The sequence below is a fragment of the Mauremys mutica genome, chromosome 7, assembly GCF_020497125.1.
Source record: "Mauremys mutica isolate MM-2020 ecotype Southern chromosome 7, ASM2049712v1, whole genome shotgun sequence".
NCBI classification, from domain to species: domain Eukaryota; kingdom Metazoa; phylum Chordata; order Testudines; family Geoemydidae; genus Mauremys; species Mauremys mutica.
Genome location: NC_059078.1, coordinates 80,688,194 through 80,703,620, shown reverse-complemented (window position 1 = coordinate 80,703,620; position 15,427 = coordinate 80,688,194). Strand labels below are relative to the sequence as shown.

Here is a 15,427-nt window from a genome sequence, read left to right as displayed (position 1 = left end):
TCAATGTCTTATTTTTCACTCCATGTGTTCATTAACAATACTAATTCCTGCCCTGTGAAGGTAGACTTATCTCTGAGTATCATGAGAATCTGGGGATTCATGCTGGGAGGAAGGAGAGCTGTATAGGAGTTCTGCTTCTTTCTCAAGAGAGCTGAGGACCCACTTCAGTTTCTGCGGGGAGGGAGAAAAGTCCAGATCCTTTAGTTTAAGGGGACTTCCCTCTTCAGTCCAGGGAGGGAATGGGGCCCTTGAGTTGGCTAGATAGATTTCTCATCTTCAGACTTTTCCCCTGAAACTTCAGAAGCTCCTGATCAGGCTTTTCTGTACTGGAGTCTTGACTCTTCAGGCTAGGGTGGAGATCGGACATGCTAGTCTGACTGAGCTCTGTATCTTGGCAGTGGGAGAGTTGGTTGGAAACATGCTAGACATAATTCACTTTCTGTAGAGCTTGTAAACGTTGCCACACATAGGGAATATGGCTGAGATTTAAGCCACGTGCTTGTAGGACAGCTTTGCACTGAGAATGGGGACAGAGGAGTCTGACAGAAGTCCTGCAGTACCACATCCATATAGTTGAAATCACCACATTGCTATCTACCTAATTCAAGGGGAGGAGAAGTTACAACTGCCCCAAACCAAATAAAAATGAAGGTTTTAAAACAAAACCATTAGAAGAAATTGTGTACCAATTTGTTCAATTACTGGAGAAAGAAATTCTGGTTGCCTGAGCTGAAGGGCACAGTTTGGTCCTGGAGACTCCAGCAACAGCACTGGCCTACCTCTGAATTCCTTACATGGGGGGGGTATTACCTCATTAGTAACGAATGAGGAGCAAAGCAACGGAGTTGTAATATCTTGAGATTCCACATTTGGGTACTCCCTCATCTGCGGTTCAGAAAGACTCCAGCAAAAGAGTGGGGGATTTAAAGCTTTATTTATAGAAATAGTGGACTGCATTAATAGCAGCAAGATTTGCATTGTATTTAAATTCAGCACTAATAATAGGTTAATATTTATTTACATTTAAGTAATATTTAAACCAGGACACGCTAAATACAGCTGCAATTTTAGAGCAGGAAAGGACATACACATACAAAAACAAAAAAAATTAGACAGACTCAATAGTAAAATGTCACGATTAATTATTTTGCTCAGACCACTCAGGTGGATTTAGTCCAATGGTGAATTAGAATTTCTTAATCTGATTGGCTGGAAGATTGGATTTGTCCAAGTCATCAAAGTATGGATGGTTCAAGGCCATTTTGCCAGAGATTCTTTTTGCAGGATCATAAATTAACATTTTCTGGGGATAAAAATAGTTTAGTTTAGTAATAGTTTAGTACCTCATGGCAGCCTTTGCCTTAGTTTTCGTTTCCTGATGATAATGCATAATTAACACTCTGTAGGATGTTAAGTATTCCACGCTTTTTAAGAAGTGTGCTAATAGGCAGAATAGTCCATATTTGTTTCCCTAAATTCAGTATTCTTAAACAGATGTGAAGTTGACAGTCAATGTTTGCACTAATACATATAAAATACTCTATCTGTGCATATGAGTGAGCAGTTAAATGTGAAACCCAGTTTGAGAGGTATGCAAGTATGTAGATGGGGTTAAGACAAACGAGGGATTTTTTTGTAAACAGTTTAAGATTGAGAAAATGGCAAGGTTTTGCTCCAATAGAACAAAGATTAAAGATTCAGCACAGATGTTACATACAGTGTATTAGTCTCCCCCACAGTTTTAGTACTAAGGAGAAAAGGAAGCATTTTAGTTACTATGGCATTTACTGTTGGATTTTTTGTTAAAAATTCTCCACTGATATGCACTGTCTGTGAAATAAGTGTCCTATAAGTTTTGATACTCAAGGTAGTGAAGCGTGAGGGAACCAGTGAGATGTGCAGATTTATAAATCTGCACAAATATATGTACACAAACTGTAACAAAAAAAGCTGGCTTTTCTACGTTATGATGTGTTTTAGGCTACCATGTATTAAAGATTATTACTATCAAAGTATTGGTTTGTGCCCTATTTTGCTTCCTTATGCTAGCGCAGGGGTTCAACATTTTTAATTCTTTTAGACTTGGAGCTTTCCTCCCCCGGTGTGACTGGGACTTTCCAATGTAATCTAGATGGAATGAATGTATTGATGGCCCCAGTTCCAATCAAGGGGTGTGTTTTAAATAAAAAAAGTGTTTTGATCCTCCTGTTTAACAGTGTATAGGCTAGGAAACCTTATAACACATTCATTAATATCCACAAAGTTTTCAGGGCAGTATTTTTCAATCCCGGCATCAAAGAGTTCTGTGACCCCATGCGCTAGGTCACAACGCCACTCACTCAAATTTGGCCTGGCCGCTCCTCCATTATTATATGTTCTGCTTGTTTTACATTAGAAGTCTGAGTACTCTAAGCTGGAAGACTGATGACTGCAGAATTAGTTAAATACTGATCACACAAGATTGGGATTTTTAAAAACTCTATTGCTAGTGACAGTACAGAGAAAGGAAGCCCTTGTTAAAGATTCATCACCACTGCTCTTTTATTTAAATGTTTTTGTGCTCACAGGTCATCCTAAAAAAAAAAAAAAGTGAGGGAAGGACTTCATATCAATTTAACCTGCACTGGTGCAGCTAATCTATAGTAGGGATTTGTAGGAGCACTACCACTGCCAAGTCCTGTGAAACCAAGTTTGTTTCACCTTCACTGTTCTACAGAGGTATTAAGATCAATGTCTCAAGCTTCAGGAAAAAGTTGGCACTTGGTGTCCCCCCCCCCCCCCCACACACATTTGAAATGCAGGTCTTCCCTCCCTTCTTTGTTAGAGGACCACAGAAAAATCCCAGGAGGCTATGAATAGTTACATCACACGGGGCTGCAACCTGAGCTGCAGCCTTTCATCACCACTAAGAGAATAAAGGATGCCAAGTTTACTAAAGTTGTCCAAGAATCCTAGATTACATTATTGATTTCTAAAGATTTTGCCAAGGCCCTCCAAAAAGGCAAATGAGAACCTGATATTTTCCATATGAAAGTCTTCCCCCCCCCACTCTCCCAAGAGTTTAATCTAGTCTTTCACAGATTGTAAAGAGTAGGGGAAGGGTTGGGCTTGCAGTTCTAAGTATGACAGACTGAGGAATTTGTTTTGAAATGTACAAATGGTTTTGAAGTTTTCTTACAAAAAAACCCAAACCCCATAATTCCAGCAGTATATTTCCACAAACCAAATATTGGTTCAATGTAACTTTAAAAGTTCCATCAGATACAGCAGGTACATAGCTCCAGACCAGGGTGACCCCAACATAATTTGCGAGATCAGAACACAAGGTGGCTATGAATTCCTCTTGTTGTGTAAAGAACTGAACAAGTCCAGCCATGGCACGGAAGCTGAATCTTTTGGCCCACGGGTAAGAGTGCAAAGAAAACACTCAATGGATCTTATTCAAAAAAGTCCAAGCTAAAGGATGACTCAAGATAAATAGAATGCTATAACAAACTGTAATTTGGCAAAGAAACTAGGAATTCAATGTACAGCCTGGAAGAGTCACGCAGTCTTCAGTGACAATATTTAAAACCTCAGGTTTAAGTTGCCTCTGAGTCACTAATATAAAACAAGCTCTGGCTGCCCTCCTGCTTAATGATAGCTATGAAGGTGAGATCAAGAGATTATTTTAATAGTCCAGAGACCAAAGTTTGCTATCCATTCCGCTTCCTTGATGGATAGCAAAGTGTGCTAATTAGGCACAGTCACTAAACTCCCAGCAAGCTGCCTGCATGTCCCTTACTATTGCAGAGTTTGAGCACCTTTGCATTATAGTTGTACCAAGCTGGATTAAGTTGGTTGTAGATACCTTACAAGACACCAGGTACTTTTAACCCCCAATAGCCTCCTTGAGAAAAAACTTAGAAGAAAAAGCCACTTACAGAGAGTAAATCTAGTCCATCTTCATCTACGTTTTTGACGTGAGATGCCAGACTGCCAGGTTTCCACTTGGGGAATGTGTTCTTATAATCTTGCAAGGATTCCACTTCTGGCCACACCTCATTGTTGGGTGTCCCTAAAGCTCTACACAAGAATAAGCAAAGAACTGATAATTTGTATTCGAGCAATTGTAACGCATTATTAGAATGTTAGTGCAGAGTATAGCTTCATAAAGCATTCTTTGCGCTGCTATATATTTAGCAAAGATTTTAAAGATTTAGTGTTTAAATACCTGAAGATTCTGAAGAGTTGATCGATTTCAGAGTCTCCATGAAAGAGTGGTTTCTTAGTTGCCATTTCAGCAAATATGGTACCAATGCTCCAGATATCTACAGGAGTTGAGTAACGAGCAGATCCTAGCAACACCTCTGGAGATCTGTACCACAGTGTCACTACCTATTGCACAAGGAAATTCTTATTCATAATTTATAGTTGCATTAAATCTTATAGCTGGTTATATAAAAGTATGGCTCCTCATCTTCCAGAGGGAAAATTGTTCCAAATATATTCATTCCTTTAATAAAATATAACCAGAACTGTTGCCAACTAAACGACTACAAGTGGAACTTATTTGGAATTGCACTAAATCAATATCTGCAATAATTACATCCTGCTCTTTTTGAGGAGTGGATATATTTGCATGTTTATCAGCAAGGAACAAACAAATTTAAGTATTTTCGTTAGCATTTTGACAGAAACAGTCAAGCTCTGTATGTTTGTTATGATCCGTGGCAGAACTCCCATTGAGTCAGTTTAAAAGTTTAGTACCATCTACTCTCAAGATTCATCTCTCACCCCACCATTTGTAGTATTACAACCACACTGTTGTTACACTTATCAAAATGTGTCTATCAGAGTAAAAGAGACATGACTACAGTGAAGCTACCACTGTCAAATGCACAAATTGAAAAAAGTAGTCTGTTATAATAATCTTTTTTAAATGTAATTTTAAGATAAAGTTTTCAGAATAATGATTTTCTTAGCTGACAGTGTCCTTTTAGCTACTTCATATTAGTAGTTAGCATTTCCTCAAAGAAACTATAAATGGACTGGAATGTGAGTTATTTATCATCACAGTGCCTACAAGCCTTAGTTGTGTCAATTATGGAAAAAAACACCACTGCAATTCACTTACCTCATGTGTATATACCCGGACAGGGATCCCAAAGGCTCGGGCCAGTCCAAAATCTGCTAATTTAATTACTCCTTTATCATCTATTAACAAGTTTTGAGGCTTTAAATCTCTGTGCAGAACCCTTCTTGAATGACAGAATACAATACCTTGCAAGATTTGGTACAGGTAACTCTGCAGGAGTGAAATAAAAGAAGGGAAAAATTTAAAATTACCTTTACTGCAAATTACTGTTCTGCATCATGTGGCACTATTTGCTAATGTCAGATCTGCCACTAGAGCTGACATACTATAGAAATGGTCAGCTAAAAGCCATAACGTTGCAAACAGTAAGTAAACTTTACAAAATTCTCTTCGTGAAGGCAACATTGTTATGATTAATGCAAAAAAAAAAAAAAAGGTAACAGTTGTTTATTGCTCAAATGCTTACATTAGAACGAAGGTCATTTTTATGCTTTGAAATACATCTAAAAAAAATGTGTGAGTACACTAGACACAGAATGTCAGATTTAAGATTCAGAAGGTCCACTCCTTAATGATACCAGCAAATTGTTCTCGAGTCTCCCCTCCTCAGGGGTGAAAGGAAAGAAACATCAAAAGCAGTCATGCAATTTGAAGTATTATTTAAAAAAACAACAACAAAGAAACAAATGACAGATAACATTTCCAGCATGGCAAATTTCAGTTTGCTCTTTCCATATACATCTTTAAAATACAAGAGGAAGTTTATAGTGACACTGATAGTTACTATATTGACTCCTTACCTTAACAAGCATGGAATCTACATACTGGCCAGATGGAATAGAATCCAAATATTTTTTGAGATCCATAGAAAGGAATTCAAAGATGAGGTACAGTCTTGAATCTTGCATAAGCACATCCTGAAGACTAATGAAAAATATTTCTATGATACATTAACTCAATACTACACCTCCCCTTAACGCCTTACACAGATGCAAGCTGACATTACTGCTCAAGCACTTTTCCAAAAATCTCAGCTGGGGAAGTACTAAGCAATTTTAAGCTCTGAGGCTATTCCTCCACATTGTCACAAAGTCACTGGTTTTCTCTTGGCTTTCATCTGAGCTGGCATGAATCAGGGTTATTTAGCCTCTCTGCAGTATTGTCAAGCAATGAGATTCAGTGCAGTTTGGGAAATCAGGCACACGTGAAATTATTAATGAAACTGGTAGTGCCAGGCCAACTGAAATTTAGAATTCAATCTTCTAGGCAGGAGGGAATAGTGCTCTAACGTCATCCAGAAAAAGATTCTGGGAAGTAGAAGGAAGCAGATACACTCAAAAAAAGTACGGGGCTCTCTTTTTAAAAATAGCAAACAAGGTAGTAGATAGGGCCTTAACTTATTTTCAAAAGTTGCACTATCCAACTCCCACAGAAGAAAATTACTTCCATAGGAGTTTGATCAGTGCCTAAATTACTATATTATGGGCCCAATCTCACTGAGCTCTACATAAGCAGACTCCTAGAGCAGGCCTCCATGTGGACAGCTCAGTGAAAGATTAGAACCTAAAATAGAACTTGTAATTTAGTGTTTATGCTCCCCTTCAAAAATAAGAAAACATGATGTAGATCGTGATTTGAACCCACTCAAGACAAAAAGACATCTTTAATCTTAACTGGTGAGCATCTCTATCAACTAAAGCCCCAGTTTAGCCAAATAGGCTCTGTATACCCTATGAGGAATAAGTGAATATTTTAGAGGCAGAATATATTAAATGGTTTTCTAAATTCAAGAAATTCTACTATAAATTCAAAGATTTCCAGTACACAATATTTTAATTACAGCTCTCAGATTTGTACTAAATTATGAAAGTGCACTATCAAACAGCTATATATTCTAGAACAGGGGTTCTCAAAGCTGGTCCGCCGCTTGTTCAGGGAAAGCTCCAGTGGGCCAGGTTGGTTTTATTTACCTGCTGTATCTGCAGGTTCGGCTGATCGCAGCTCCCACTGGCTGCGGTTTGCTGCTCCAGGCTAATGGGGGCTGCGGGAAGCAGTGCAGGCCGAGGGATGTGCTGGCCTCCCTTCCCGCAGCTCCCATTGGCCTGGAGTGACGAACCGTGGCCAATGGGAGCCATGGTCGGCCAAACCTGCCGACGCAGCAGGTAAACAAACTGGCCCGGCCCGCCAGGGGCTTTCCCTGAACAAGCGGCAGACCAGCTTTGAGAACCACTGTTCTAGAATATCTGCTGCAAAAACAAAGCAAACCCTTCAGACAACCAGGACTCAAGCAAAACCATGTTAGTGGTCAGTCACTAGGGTTAGGTAAGTTACTTGCAGTTTTGAAGTAGCAGGTGATCCTCATGGCTCACTGAAGAAACACAACATGAACTGATTCCAGAAGGGAGCCATAAAATCATAGAAATGTAGGGTTGGGATCTCAAAAGTTCATCTAGTTCAGCACTTTGCACTGAAGCAGAACCAAACACCCTAAGAGGTGTTTGTCTAACCCAGGGGTCGGCAACCTTTCAGAAGTGGTGTGCCGAGTCTTCATTTATTCACTCTGATTTAAGGTTTCGCGTGCCAGTAATACATTTTAACATTTTTAGAAAGTCTTTCTATAAATCTATAATATATAACTAAACTATTGTTGTATGTAAAGTAAATAAGGTTTTTAAAATGTTTAAGAAGCTTCATTTAAAATTAAATTAAAATGCAGAGCCCCCCCGCACCGGTGGCAGGACCTGGGCAGTGTGAGTGCCACTGAAAATCAGCTTGCGTGCCGCCTTCGGCACCCGTGCCATAGGTTGCCTACCCCTGGTCTAACCTATTCTTAAAAACCTCCAATGATGGGGATTCCATGGGTCTCCCTTGGAAGCCTATTCCAGTACTTAACTACACTAATAGTTATAAACGTTTTTCCTAATACCAAACCTAAATCTCTCTTGATGAAGATTAAGCCAATTACTTCTTATCCTACTTTCAATAGGTATGGAGAACAATTGATCACTATCATGTTTGTAACAACCCTTACCATATTTGAAGATTTATCAGGTTCCCCCTCAGTTCCCCCCATTCCACCTTCAAGAAAAAAAAAAAGCCTAATTTTAACTTTTCCTTGTAGGTCAGATTTTCTAAACCTATTATAATTTTTGTTGCTCTTCTCTAGATTCTCCAATTTGTCCACATCTTTCCTAAAATGTGGCACCAAGAACTGGACATAATATTCCAGGCCTCCCCAGCGCCAAGTAAAGCAGGACAAATTACGTCCTGTGTATTAACTCCTGTTAATACACCCCAGAATATTAGCCTTTTTTGCAACTGCATCATATAGTTGACTTGTTCAATCTGTGATCCACTATAACCCCTAAGATCCTTGGGAGCAGTACTACCATTTAGCCAGTTATTCCCCGTTTTGTAGTTGTGCATTTAATTTTTCCTTCTTAAGTGAAATACTTTACACTTGTCCATATTGAATTTCATCTTGTTGATTTCCATTTCTCTTCAGCTGGAAAAGGAATAGCTATGCTGTACAGATTCCAAAAGCAATAAATGAGAATCTTGGAAGATTCCCAAAGTGGTGGGTGGATGAGGGAGAGGGAAGAAGAGCAGAAAGACACTAAGTAATAAGGACGTGCAGAGGAAAAAAATCATTATCTGGGGCTGTATGGAAGATTTGTAGCTATGAGAAATTCAGTCTGAAGCAAAAGCAAGACCCTCCTCTTTCACTAGAGTGTTTAGTAATCATATTTGATCTGGGAGGAGAGAGGGAGCCCTTCCCAACAGAGAAATTGGCTTAAATCTGAGAATATTGCATGCATACCAGACTATATTGGGATGGTGTAGCTCTTTTAGTAAAGAAATTTCTCTGATTGCTGTACTGGGAACACCTTCTTCCTCACTTTCTAGTCGAATTTTCTTCATGGCAACCACCTGGCCTGTGGATTTGTGTCGACCCTTATACACAACACCATAGGTACCTGACCAAAAAAAAAAAGTTGGCATACACTAAACCACACTGTGAACTTTTAAAGAACAAATCAAGTCATGTTTAGTCATTTCAGATGAAACAAGGGTTTGTTCTATATAAAGAATCACTGCAATGAAAGCAGACACTTCAATCTGGACAAGGTTAGTATTTCGTTTTATTCATTTTCTGTATCTATGCTATCAGTGATGTTTTATGTGCTGCATGCCAGAAATGGATAGTGCCATTAATGGCCAGAAAAAGGGTGTTTTGGCAGCTAGGAAAGCCAGATTAAAACTTTGGAATTACTTCCACAAGTCAAATTCTGAGCCGCATAGAGAATATTTAAATTTTGAGGAAGCTAGTTTTGTTTTAAACTGGGATGTTTGTGCTTTTGTTCATGATAAAGTTAGCTTTGTTACACTAAAATCAAAGTTGTAAAAAGAGATATTGTTAAAAGGTGGCCTGTTTTCATACTTTTCTTGAAGCATTTTTAGTTCTTTGCTTTTTAAATTGAGCTGATAAACAAGAAAGATTAAAGTTCTTTAACAGGAAAATCCATATTTTTTTAAAGATCTTTGCATACATGTTTATGTAATACTTCAGGAGGTGCATAACTTCATACAGTACAGTATGTGTTTTACAACAGTGATTTCCCATAACAAGCAGATTTATAAAAGTGAATAGACTCTACGTTTAGCCATTCTCTCTCATAAGGCCTGAGACAATTTGTTGCAAAGTCTCATTAGGCCAAAGAACTTGGTGCAAAATCTCAAGTCTACATAAAATCTGGAGTTTATGGAAAGACTGTACAAAATCTTCTACTTTATAAAGTGATCCCTAACTGCATAAACTAACTTTAATTAAAGCACAAAGAATGTGGATAATACCTGCACAGAGGAACTCAATATGTAGCACAAAACTGATCTTCCACAGCAACATGCCATTGTGCATGCATTACAATAGACTAACATTACTTCTGCACAGCAGTGCCATTGACTTAGCATCTTCACAGTTAAATGACAGATATCAGATCATTCCACTTCCATGGGCAGGATGTGGTCCAGAGCCAGGATATATCAGACACTGATACTACTCTTCTTCTATATGTGCCCCCAGAAGAGAATGTAAACAGGACACAACTGCTTTTATGCCACAGCACAATCTGTGGGACAATCAGTGCATCAAATTTTAAGGGAGCCAAAAGGTCTTGAACTGTATCTACTGGGTTTCCGGGAAACTGTTAAAGGATCCCCCCCCGCAGCCGAAGGGGAAGATCTACGGGACCTAAAAAACCCACTAATTTCGGGGGACAACTCATAAAAGAACAGGGACAGGAGTGCGGTCAAAGGGTCATAAGAAGGGAGCCTGACGGGGACACCGAGCAGATAACCCCAGACAGCGCCCACTGCTCCTCGAAGGCGTCAAGGGAGCCAGTGGACGCCGCCCAGAGGAACTCCGCACGGATACGTGAATGGACTAAGGACCGGAAACAAGCCCTGCAGTCGCAGGAGTCTCCATTGGCCAACCGCCTCTCCCTGGTTGCGTAGATGGCCATTTTAGCCAGGGCAAGGAGGAGGTTGACCAGGAGGTCCCGTGACTTTGTACTGTATAGAGGCAGACCTCTAAGACTACAGTCTATTCTCCTCCCACTCTTCTAAGGGTTAGGAGTGGAATACAGTCTGAGATGCACACAGATAATCCTCAACATGAATGCAGGCAACTGACACCACAGGTAGGAGGTTGCACTACTCCATTGACACCATACCCCAAGATGCTTGAATGCACTTGTGCACTCACTTATTTTGATGAGCCACAGATTCATCTTGCCAGATCTCACTTTGTAGATCTATACAGACTCATCCAGGAGCTTAAGTGTACTAAGACATGACATAGCTGCAGAATAAGCTTCCTTCAGTGTCTAACAAATTGATAAGTCAAATCACATAGTGCAAAGGATCATCAATCAAGCGTTACTCACCTTCACCAATCTTCTCTATCTTTGTGTAGTCATCCATTGCTATTTGTTAGGACTAGCCTTGAAATGGGGGGAGGGAAGGAGGAGGGGGAGAGAGGAGAGACAACAAAACCAGAGGTAAGTAGTTGCTATCCTAAAATCAGAATACAAAGGGGCCATTGAATATATGGCTTGTCCCAGGACACCAATATACATTATATAGTGAGACATTAGATTAGTTTGGGAAGGTTCTGAATGTGCACATAAGCTTTGTATCCTGCTTAAACTTGGATTCATCCAATTCAGTTATGACAAAGTAACAGGGAAGACATTTCCCTTACTATTCCCTCGTCCACCTCCAGGACAAAGCAAAAAACCCCAAAACAGTGTTTATTCAGGGTTCCAACCACTCACAATAGCATAAGACTTTAGGATAGGCGGTGCAGGTGCATAACAAGGATGCAGTAATCTCGAGACAAGAAGTTACTGTTAAACTACTATAGCTCTTTGAGTGTTGCCTCTGCATATTCACACGAGAGCTGTGAGTTGGGAATTTTCTAGCTGGGTCCACAGAGGTCAGTCACCCTTCCTCTCACATCATGGTCAGAAGATATAAATGGCCCCCAACCACCCCATAGTTTCTTTTGACTGCTGACATGAGGGGCAGGCTTACACCACAAGTGGAAATAGCAGAGACCCCCCTCAAAAAAGAAAAATTGCAGGTTTTTTTATGCAAATAGTTAGCAGGGGGAGGGGGAGTCAATTTTTTTCTTTTTTTTTTTTTTGCTTCGCATTTGACAGCACTTTGCAGTGCTACCACCAAGGGCAGCAAAACAGTTGGACACCAGCTGGAGGAACAAACAATGAACAGGAAGGAGGCAGGAACCTTAACAGTAGGGAGGAGAGCGAAACGGATTTGAGAGCGAAGAGGAAATAATGGGAAGCATAGGAGAGGCTGCCCCAAGAGTGCACCCCACAACCCACCCACTCAAGGGTGCTCCGCATAACCCACCCACCCACGGGTCCCATCTCCTTTCCCAAGCTCATCCAATTCACTCACAGTAAAGAACTTGTACTTCTATACTTTAATAGTCTGACATTTACTTAATAGAGATATATGAATATTTTCTCTAATACACAGTAAAGTAAGGCCCTGAACATATTTGCTTTGATAAGAATGTGTCACAACAGTAAAAACCTCAAGCACTGTCCTAGACTAAGGTGAAGGTAGAGGGGGAAAGATACTGGAATAAGTTTAAACACAACGGAGATGTCACATGTAATTTTCTGTACAACTTCTCAATCCATTTCATTTGACATTGCTAAGCAGAGACGTTAAGTTTGGAAAGGATTTAATGTATCATTATTGGCATTTACAGTAATGCCTCATTTAAAGTCGTCCCAGTTAACGTTGTTTTGTTGCTGATCAGTTAGGGAACATGCTTGTTTAAAGTTGTGCAATGCTGCCTTTGTCCACTGCTTGCAGGAAGAGCAGCCCATTGCAGCTAGCTGGTGGGGGCTTGGAACCAGGGTGGACCAGCGGCCCACCCCACATTAGCTCCCAGCTCCCCTAAGTTCACTGTGCTGCAGCCGCCCAGCAGGCTATCAATTGGCAGTTCAGCTGTCCCTCCCCCCACTGCCATGTGCTGCTCCTGCCCTCTGCCTTGGAGCTGCTCCCAGAGACTTCAGCTTGCTGTGCAGAGGGGAAGAGGGGTGGGGCTAATATTAGGGTGTGTCCCCCCCACACCCCACTTACCCCTTCTCCATATAGAGCAGGGAAGGGACATGGAGGGATGGAGAGAGACAGAGACCTTGGGGCAGCAGCTGCAGTCTCAACTTCCAGATCCACTTAAAAAGACAAAGCACTTGAGAGTGGGTCAACTTACTTAAAGGGGCAGTGTGCATCTCTTTCTCTCTCCCCCCCCACACAAGGTGTCTCTCTCTCTATCTGCTATTCTTTCTCCCCTCCCTCCTGTTCCTGCTGCCTTGATGAGAGGCTACATTAACAACGTGTTAACCCTTGAGGTTAAAGTCCCATTTTTCAGGAACATAACTACAGTGTTAAGCAAGGAGTTACTGTACTTGATTTACTTTGATACAATTTTATAACGAAGTACACTGTTAAATCTGTAGATGGAGAAGGGAGGAAAGGGAAGGAGAATCAGGCCCATGGGTGAGTACTGTTCAAACAACTTTACTACAACAATGAAATTAAGATTGTTTTCACACGGATGTGGTAATAGTACATCCTTAACAGAAGTTATTTCAAGGGCTCACAAAATAAATTTCTACACAGTTTGACAGGCTCATTCTCTGAAGTCTTCCAGAGGAAGAAACTTTTTTATTTAAAATTACTTGAATGTCTTGGGGTGGCTATGAGGTTGGTAACCTGATCACCCAAGACTTTAATTCAGGTAAGGGGGGAGAGGAGAAGAGTTAAAAAATAAAGTAATACTGCCCAAAGACAATTTTACTACAAACATATAAGAACACAGTAAAAGGAAAACTCTTTGGGCATTGGCCTTTCCATCATGTGTCTATATACCATGAATTCCTATGTTTTTTTTATACAAAGTTATCACATTAACATTCATATCGTGTTTTAAAATAATGTTACCAGTTAGATTATGAAAACTGAAAGTGTTTGAAGATGCACTATCAACCTGACAGTTTAAAGTCATTCGATGCTATTCCTGGCCAGGAATCCCAATGCCAGTTCATACTTTTATTTACATTTTCCTAATTTAACTCTTGCTTTTCTGTGCTGTTGTATTAGAAAAACACACCACACACAGGAAGTTTTCTATGAGCAGGGAAAAAGTGAAGCTGACTATAAACAAATGCTCAAAGAAGACGAACTAAAGTATTTCCCCTTTCTAATCTCTGTCAATTAACGTTATTTGGTCATTACTTTTTATCTACTAGCAGTGAGTTCAGACAGAAGTGTGTTAGTTTTAGGGTGCTCCACTTAGAGTCTGGTGTGTTTACCAGCGATTGTGGTGTTTGTTTACCTTCTCATGGTATGAGCCAGACAGCTTAATTTTTTGTTAACATTTCCGGGCCTCGTTGGCCGGATGTGGTTACACGTAAGGCCAGGGATTTCGCGTCTTTCAAAAGAACGAGTGGATTTTTAAATTTTAAACACATTCCCACTGCTACACTTGGTTAATACGGGTGCATTTAACCTATGAAACGGACGTGCACTTTGCTCCTAATCTTATTTTAGTTCCCGCTGCCAGGAGCCCTGGGAAGGCCGGAGGCTGCACTGCCGAGCTACAGGAGGCATGAAGTGGAACAGGAGGACACAGAGGCTGCCCCTGCGAGCCAGCTGCCAGCGCCCCAGCAGCCGCCACCGGCTCTTTCGCTGCTGGCACGGAAATAAAGGGAGCCGATTCCCTTCGCCCTTGCGCGGCCCAGCGCCAGGCACCCGGTCTCCGGCCTGCCGCCCTGCCGGGGAGAGGGGCCCTTTCCTCGCCCACTACCCATCCCCCGCTCAGGACAGGGGGGTCCCCCGGATTCCTGCCCGTTTCCCGGCTAGAACCCCCCCCCCCCGCCCAGGGCAGGCGGAGAGGCGCCCTGCCCCCTAAACACCCCCCCCGCGCGCCCCTCACCGGCCCAGACCCGGGCCGCGCACCCCCCCCCACTCACTCAGCGGGCCCGGCTCGGCTCGGTCACTCACCTACCTCCCTGCCTGGCTGGCTGCAAGAACAACCCCACACAGCGAGGCGCGGAAAGAGGACGCTGCAAGCGCCTGTGCGGGGCTGATTCGAACTAACCGCGCTAAGCCGCCCCCGCTCCACCAATAGCGTCGCGCCGAGATATTCAAAGCAGCCAATCAGCAGGCACCCCTGGGCAGGCGCCAAACACAAGCTGAAAGGCGGTCTCCGGGAAGAAGCACGGCTGGGCTTGTCAACCTGAAAATGTTTTTCAGCGTCCTACTGATTTCTAATACAAAGGCAAGGGGCAGGTATTGTAACGTGGGCGGGTCCTTTCAAAACTCAAGAAAATCTTACTGGTACTTCCAGCAGGATTTACAGGTGCCAAGGCTCCTTGCTTTGGGCTTTATTTAAAGAGAGTCTTTAAAGTCTGCTGCTCCTGGGATGAAGGATTTTCCTGGGTTTCAGTGAGACATTAACAATCTGCCTCAGACTTTTTGTAATTTTTGTGAATGATCACAGCACCCCCACATCAGTCATAGACCAGATAAATACAACAAATTAGTAATGGAGATGCCGCTATATTCCTTGGACCTCTTCCTCTATAATACTCATCAGTGCAGGATCTGACACCTCTCAATCAGTTATCTTTGCAGCACCCCTAAAGTGGGACAATATTGTCACTCAGTAAAATGCTTGCAGACTGTTTAGGCTGATGCACCCATCTATGTACGTTCCATGAGACCATCCTTTGGCACATAGAATCATAGAAC

The 15,427-nt window shown here is 41.5% G+C and overlaps 1 protein-coding gene across 3 annotated transcripts; it reads right to left on the bottom strand.

Moving 5' to 3' along the window:
- Positions 1 to 921: 921 nt before the first annotated feature.
- On the bottom strand, positions 922 to 14,789 carry CDK1 (cyclin dependent kinase 1). 3 transcript variants are annotated; one of them, XM_045025320.1, is made up of 8 exons: positions 14,682 to 14,789; positions 11,023 to 11,079; positions 8,898 to 9,054; positions 5,878 to 6,001; positions 5,117 to 5,287; positions 4,214 to 4,377; positions 3,924 to 4,065; positions 922 to 1,303 (listed from the first exon to the last, which is right to left on the bottom strand). In XM_045025320.1, exons 2-8 carry the CDS (start codon positions 11,057 to 11,059, stop codon positions 1,187 to 1,189), a joined length of 912 nt encoding a protein of 303 aa, XP_044881255.1. In that variant the 5' UTR covers positions 11,060 to 11,079; positions 14,682 to 14,789; the 3' UTR covers positions 922 to 1,186. The 3 variants fall into 3 exon arrangements, with proteins under 3 accessions (XP_044881255.1, XP_044881256.1, XP_044881257.1); XM_045025321.1 differs by having other exon boundaries at positions 14,678 to 14,769; XM_045025322.1 differs by having other exon boundaries at positions 11,023 to 11,074; positions 14,682 to 14,752.
- Positions 14,790 to 15,427: the final 638 nt, after the last annotated feature.

Excerpts from the sequence above, each read along its gene's own strand:
- CDK1 (XM_045025320.1), bottom strand. The coding sequence starts at position 11,059 with ATGGATGACTACACAAAGATAGAGAAGATTGGTGAAG. Across the intron at positions 9,055-11,022 it reads GATAGAGAAGATTGGTGAAG|GTACCTATGGTGTTGTGTAT; the intron begins GTGAGTAACGCT and ends TTTTTTGGTCAG. Across the intron at positions 1,304-3,923 it reads ATGGACTAGATTTACTCTCT|AAAATGTTAATTTATGATCC; the intron begins GTAAGTGGCTTT and ends TTTTATCCCCAG.